Here is a 7,556-nt window from a genome sequence, read left to right as displayed (position 1 = left end):
GGAGAGGGCCCACATTTTCCCTCGTCTTCCTTTTATCCCCGATGTACCTATAGCAGCTTTTCTTGTTGCCCTTGACATCCCTGGCCAGATTTAATTCTATCTGGGCTTTAGCTTTCCTAACCTGATCCCTGGCTGCTTGGACAATTTCTCCTGTATTCCTCCCAGGCTACCTGTCCTTGCTTCCACCCTCTGTAGGCTTCCTTTTTGTGTTCGAGTTTGTCCAGGAGCTCCTTGTTCATCCATGCAGACCTCCTGGCATTTTTGCCTGACCTCCTCTTTGTTGGGATGCATTGCTCTTGGGCTTGGAGGAGGTGATCCTTGAATATTAACCAGCTTTCTTGGGCCCCTCATATATTATTATATACACATGTGTATGCAAAGCAATAGATGTTTTATTACCTGATATGCCTTTGCCTTTAAAAGTCTTTGCAATGATAGCTGTTGGCTGATGTTTGGCCTGGCCAAAGGCTTTGCAAAGTTCCTCCACGCTGTGTCCGTCAACGATGATAGCATGCCAGCTAAGAACACAAGCAGATCAACTGTTTCTAAAGGGTTTTAGCATGTGACACTCTCTGGTAGTTAGCAATAACAATAACGAACAGTAACTTCATTCCAATGCAGTGTCTTTTTAAGAGACCCAAAGTATGCCAGAAACATGAACTAGCATTCATTTGAGATCATAAAATGTCATAGTCCATTTTTTATAACACAAAATGAGTCACAGAGGGATTAACAGCTACTAGCAGAATTCACAGCCCACAGATAACTAAGTTATCTTACATTTCTTCAGACAGAATAGCCATTTTTAATGACGAGCAAATCAAACATCTAGAAATCAATTAAAAAACTGACAATGAAAGTTGATTAAAATAACAAAAATAATAAAAATGCTCCATCATAATTTGCATGGCTGCTACTGTATCTGACCGAGTTTTTTATTATGGATTTTTGCATCTACATAGAAATATACATTTCTAAACTAAATGAAAGCCAATACACAAAGCATTCTCTTATGAGTAACAGTTTCCATGCCCTTTTTTCTGATCTACTTGCTATGACAGTACATTTGGTCACACAAACAGTTATAAAATCTGTATTGAATGTGATAAAAACTGCTTTAAGATCCTCTAACATTTATTTGAGTAAGCAGTCCTTTTATCTTTCCTCTAAACAAAAAATTCCGCCACTTTTAATATTCCTGCTGTACCATTAAACACGACTAATATCAGACATTATGAAAAACCATCTTTCTTGGTGATGGCATCCTTTGGAGCTGAAAGCTCATTCAAAAAATTTGGAAAAGCAAATAAAACATACAGTTTAAAATGGGGACTATACTGAACTTCTTCCAATCACATACCCAAAGGCTTCACAGCGTTTCTGGTAAATTTCAACATGATGCTGCAGAGGGGCAGGGTCACTTTGTCCAAGACGGTTAACATCAAGTATAGCAACAAGATTATCAAGCTTGTAAAACCCAGCAAAGGCCATTGCCTCCCAAACAGAGCCTTCAGATATCTCTCCATCCCCAAGCAGACAATACACTCGATAGCTAGAAGAAGAAAGGCTTCACAGCGTTTCTGGTAAATTTCAACATGATGCTGCAGAGGGGCAGGGTCACTTTGTCCAAGACGGTTAACATCAAGTATAGCAACAAGATTATCAAGCTTGTAAAACCCAGCAAAGGCCATTGCCTCCCAAACAGAGCCTTCAGATATCTCTCCATCCCCAAGCAGACAATACACTCGATAGCTAGAAGAAGAAATTTAAAAGAAGAAGAAAATAAAAAAAAAAAAAAAAATTTGCTGTGTAAGCACAATTAAATCAAAAGCAAAACCCCTCTAACAATTCATAGTGAGAATTCACTGCTTTTTCCAAACTCAACTCCCATTACTCAACACATTCACCTCAGATAACCTTACATAACCTTAGACAAATCAAATTAAAACACTTTTGAGCTGTTGATACACATGAAAAAAATAAGATGAGAAATAGTGTACTCCTTTTCAAACCTCTGTCTCAAAAAAATCAGGTCTTAACACTCCTATTGCAAGGCTTGAATGAACAGGCCCATTAAACACTGTCACTGTGACTCAGCAAGATCACTAACAATGCATGAAAGGTTACTGTCTTCCTCATTCCTACCATATACTCTCTGGAAGGACGACCAATAATTTAATTTTGGGAAACTATAAATTGGGGATGAACTCAACTACGGATTAAAGCATGTTGCATAACCAAATTCAGAATGCAGGAAAAAGATAACCAGCATGATATGAGTTTGTAGATTACTTCTCCAAACACTGACGCTTCTTATTTAGGTAAAACTCAGTTAGCAGGAGTACTGCCTGATCTCTACAGAGTTCAGCTGCTGTATTTTTCTTTTATTACCACTCTCTTTCTTTGGATGACAAAGCTTTATAAATGTTTATTACCTATTGAAATTAAAAAAGAATAGCAAATTAGCCTTCAAATATATAATTTTAAAACAAAATAATCAAGATGGCTGTTAGCTTTTTTTTTTACTAGACATTAAGCTATAACAGACTTTTGTTCTGAATCCCACCTGCCTTCAGCTAAATCTGAACTCCTTCGACATAAGCTGCTCCCCAGTACTGCATGCAAGACCACCTTTTTCTTCTGTCATGTAAGCACTGGTTAGCTTTTTTCCACACGTAGCATCTGCTAAACTCAATTAAAATCAGCAAGTCATCTTTCACAGAAATGATTTCAAGCTAGTGAAGTGTAGGACACATTAACTGGGCAGCCTATGCTCGAATGTACTAGAACTGTCACATAAAATACATCAACTACATCAGGCTATTTTCCTCCTCATACAGATTTGCCTTTAGACATCTACTTTTCTTGTCCACAGAACAAATGGCAGAAGCAGTCATTTTTGTCTCTATGGAGTCGAGTGCCTTTCTGATAACATTTTGAAGACCTACTTTATGATTCAATGGTGCTATTATTGACCATAACAGTTCCTTATCTAGATACATGTTCTCCATTATTTGTCATCTGACTTTGAACAAATGCATCTCTAGTTTGAGTATTCCTTCTAAGGGGACACATACCAGTCTCAAAATGGCTATCAATTACTCTCTGGAAGTTAGAGGCTGCTCCAACAACTTACTGTCTTCTCTGTTCAGGAACATCACCTTGGAAGGCTGTCAGGTTACAAAAGGAACACACATGTGCACGAATTCTTGCTTATCTTTAAATCCTTGGTAGTTTCACTGGCAATGGCTTTGTAATTATTGGGCTAGTAATCTATCACTTAAAACCTGAATTTGAAATTAGATTTGTGAATGGAGAATAGCATAAAGGAGGGGTTTTTTTCCTGATTGAGATAATAAAATAATTTCTTTTCACAAGATATTCCCACTGAATGCCTATAATCATGAAATACAAAGATGGAATTACCTGGCTCTGTCAAAGAATTTGCCAGTGTATGCCATTCCACATGCAGCACCAAGACCCTGACCAAGGGATCCAGTAGCCACATCAGTGAATGCTTGTCTCTGAGAATAAAAAGACAACAATTATTTTACAGTTAAGAAACAGAGGAACTACATTCCAGTGCTAGAAGATTGTTCAACATACATCAAAATTCAGCTTCTCAGCCATAACAATATAGTGCAAGTCCCTCCAAATCTTGCCCTCTTCCCCTTCTTTCCCTGCAATGCGTGTACCTTGATGATCAGTGTCACAAGCTAACTAGGCTCTCTGAGAAGGAACGGTACCTATGGCCCACAAATTTCTCAGCTATGCCTTGGATGGCAACAGTTAGGAATTGGTAATTTTGTGTAAAAAAGAATCAATTGAAACAACTGACTGGGAATGGAAAGACCAATGAGGTGACCAAACTGAATATAAACTCCTGAAATACCTCAAAGCTTCTTAAAGGATGAGAAAAGCCATGCTGGAACTTTATATAAACCTTTTTTAAATGGAAAATATTGACATACAGGACTATATAGGAACTTTACTACAACAGTAAAGGTCATTTTTACACGCTCATTCAAACGCAGACACTGATTCAGTCGTGAAGCCATAAATATCATCATCCTTCTTACAAGTCTTTATCCTTCCTGTACTGTAGCTGGCAACCAAGAATTGCTGCAAAATACATATACTTCTTGTTTTACAGAAAATACCATCTTATATCAAAGGTTATGAGCACTCACTGGTACTGGGTGTCCTTCTAAGACAGAATCAATTTTCCTCAAGTTCAGTAATTCTCCTTCTTGTAGAAAGCCAGCCTCTGCCCAAACAGAATATAAAATTGGTGCTGCATGACCCTAGAGAGAAACATAAATTTTAAGCAAAGCACAAGTTTCACAATATCCTAGTATCAAGGCAAAATTCTACAAAGCTGACAAACCCTGGAATCAGGTTCTTATGTCCACTAAAAAGGGATCAAGTTACAAAACACTTTTACAACACAACGCAACAACTGATGCTTGTTTCCAAGTCCCCCATGCCCCTGCTTAGAGCACCCCAGATAGCTGACTACAGTTAAGACAGAAAGAATGCAGCACTCTCGAGAGCTATTTAGGATGTCCTCGAGAAAATCAACATGGAAGAGTATGAAGGTCTCTCTCAGCCATGCAGGTCCAATTCCAAAAAGTAGTTTTGGTATCCAAATAAAAAACCTGGATTCAATTTGCTTAGGTACCAGTTTCAAGAACAGAGCACTGTTCACTAAACCAGTAAGCAGATGGATGAGCAAGTGTTATCCCATTAGAACTTCTTCAATACATATGAATTCAAGGTAACATGCAGTGAGTGACAACAGGTAAAATTTTAAGCTTTATACGCTCAGATCCTTGCAGCCAGGTCCAACTGGACAACTGCAAAGTAGTAGTCATCTTCCACCCATGGAGTCATTAGGAGTCAAAAAAGCATGCAGAGGTTTGAAGCCATTTAGCAACTCTGGGCAGAAACCCTGATTAATTAGAGATAGGTAAAGCAAACATGAAGAAGCGACTCTCTCTTACTGCTTTACCACCTCAGCATTAGCTGCTTGCTTCTCATCCAATTACTTATTTCAGAATGGCAATCAGAAGTGGCAACAGTTATTATATCCAATGCAAGGATATACACCACCAGCTATGCAGCACTATTGTAAGCCACCATGTGAGGAACTCTGATTCAAAGATGGAACCTGCCCCACTGGAGTACTTCATCTGCCATTTTTTACATCATTATGTTTTCTGAAGGCCCCTCACCTGCCTTTATGTCATATGATTGAAATGTCCCTGTGATTTGCAAGGGCACAATGCAAAAGGGGATAGAAATGCTAATGGCCAGTCCAGATTGTGGTTTTATGTGTTTTCTGAACCACAGTGGCTTCAGAAGTAGTATTGACCTTAATATCATACTGGCACAGTAGGAATGCAAACTACTTACTAACCTACCACAACTATTTCATACAATGCTCCCTGAAAAGCTCACAGTAATTAGTGCACACTGTGACGTGACTGCAGGCATAACAGCATGGTTGCATTTAACAAGTAGAGCACAAAAGCTAACTGCACCTTACTCGTTAGAAAATTGATTAAGCCAAAATAAAACAGACATTAATATTTCTTGATAGATTTTATAGACAATATAATAACATTTGTTAATATTAGAAAAACTTAACACAGTGAAGTTAAGACTTATCAAGATACATTATACAGACACTTTTTAATTATTTTTGAGTTATGCTACAACTTAACTCAACCAGCTTTTATATGTCTTTCTGAAGTAGACAAATTCCAAGCTCTTAAATACTTCCAACAGACTTCTGTGTAGATGCAAGCATAAGTAAGTGTAAGTCAAGGAAGACAAGTCAATTTAATTTACAGACAGACAGCTCTTTACTAGCAGACTGCCACAGTACAGCATAACAGTTATTATTTTACCTTTGAAAGAACAAACCGGTCGTTGCTGGCATTTCTGGGATCTTGCACTTTGTACCTCATGGTATGGAAAAACAGCACAGACATAATCTCTGCTGCACTGCAACATGATGTAGGGTGGCTGCAAGTCAAGACAGACCCAAGATTACCACTTCTCATTATTGTTTGCTCAGGACCATATCTTTAAAATATCACTTTACCAGTCCTCTACTCCTCAGCATTAAAATACAGTCTATACAGTCTTTAGTGTTTTTGATAGCCTATCCCATCTACCATTTCCCCAATTAGTTGTACTTTGAGACAAAGGGAGCCTTCTTATCTAGTTGAAGTAGATGTTAAAAGGTAGACCCTGGTGACAGCTCAAGGACATATCCTTTAGAGCTCTCTGTTCTTCCTCATGCCAAGGAACACCACCCTAATGGGTGACTGTGAAGCACAGGAAGCAGTATGACCCTGTGCCTGAAATCATACTCTACTGATTTATCTGACGGCAGAAATTCACACTGATGCAGAGGAAACAAAGACAGCTTTCCACAGTACTTTAGCCACTCACCGAGTGAAGGAATTAAAAGCATGGCATCATGACTTGTTCAGGCCCTGTTGCACAGGCAGGGATTGGTAACGCAAGATTAACTTTTGCAGAAAGTTCTGGAACATTTCGAGCTGTATAACATAGGTACCATTTTATTTTACCATGTTAGAGCTGATGGAACTAGAATTCTGATTTCTAAAGAGGTCATTAAATAATACAATTCTTGTATTTCATCTTCTACTGAAACTGGACACAGAAATTTACTGTCTCCAGTAAGCACCCAGATACACGTTGTAAAATACTCATTTGCCTAATCTTTGGCTGAGAGAGGAATCAACATTTTCTATATTTACATCTATATCAGTTTGAAATATTGAACTAGTTGGTTTATCAAACATTTATAAGTATCTGGGACAGTCTTTCCCATTGAACTATCTGGGATGACTTTTGCAACAATTTTGAACAGCAGCACAAATTAATACTTCAACTATAGCTTGCCTTAGAAATACACAGGCCCATTTCAGAAGCAACTATGCGATACAGTACCAACAGGCAAATATAAAGTTACATGAAAAGGGTTATTTCTAAGTGGCAAATATTGAGTTATTTCAAGACAAGGTATATATTTAATTTGAAGTGTAATAGAAGGACATACAATTGCTTTTATCTTTACATCTTTTTATCTTTTACATTACTGTAATTTAAATAATGATCACTGTAGTTGTCATGCACCTTGAAGGGATGGCACTACTTGACCACTTGAGTGTATCAGCCTTGGCTTTTCACTTGCAATAAAGCTTACAAGGGGTAAGGAGGCTCTTTAAAAACCTTTACTGAGTGCGGAAAGTAGCATTTTTCAGATTTTTACTGGTGTAAAGAAGATCGTTCTTGACATCGGTGGTTGCTACTGAAGTACAGGAAAGTTAATGATGAACAGTAAGAAGGTTATGGATACAGAAATCTGCACCAGCTTTGAAAATATCTTGCAGTCTCATCTCACTTTCTCTTCTACCAATGTTTATTTTTCATCTTTAACACAATACTCTTAAAATATTTGACCCTACTTGTAAAACAGGACAAACTTACTATGAAAGTGTCACATTTCACTTCCCACA

At 37.9% G+C, this 7,556-nt stretch overlaps 1 protein-coding gene across 1 annotated transcript in view; it reads right to left on the bottom strand.

The window, feature by feature from the left end:
• Window positions 1-6,044, bottom strand: part of TKT (transketolase) — a 22,674-nt gene extending 16,630 nt beyond the window's left edge. Inside the window, exons 1-5 of the mRNA XM_009284489.2 lie at window positions 5,913-6,044; window positions 4,191-4,304; window positions 3,427-3,524; window positions 1,361-1,552; window positions 400-518 (exon numbers count right to left, since the gene is read on the bottom strand). Of these exons, the coding sequence (XP_009282764.1) occupies window positions 400-518; window positions 1,361-1,552; window positions 3,427-3,524; window positions 4,191-4,304; window positions 5,913-5,996 (607 nt within the window). The 5' untranslated portion in view covers window positions 5,997-6,044. The remainder of the gene's footprint in view (window positions 1-399; window positions 519-1,360; window positions 1,553-3,426; window positions 3,525-4,190; window positions 4,305-5,912) is intronic.
• Window positions 6,045-7,556: the final 1,512 nt, after the last annotated feature.

This window comes from Aptenodytes forsteri, unplaced genomic scaffold, assembly GCF_000699145.1.
Source record: "Aptenodytes forsteri isolate BGI_AS27 unplaced genomic scaffold, ASM69914v1 Scaffold53, whole genome shotgun sequence".
Lineage (NCBI taxonomy): Eukaryota > Metazoa > Chordata > Aves > Sphenisciformes > Spheniscidae > Aptenodytes > Aptenodytes forsteri.
The sequence above is the reverse complement of the archived record's forward strand: the minus strand, read 5'-3'. Positions and strand labels throughout refer to the sequence as shown.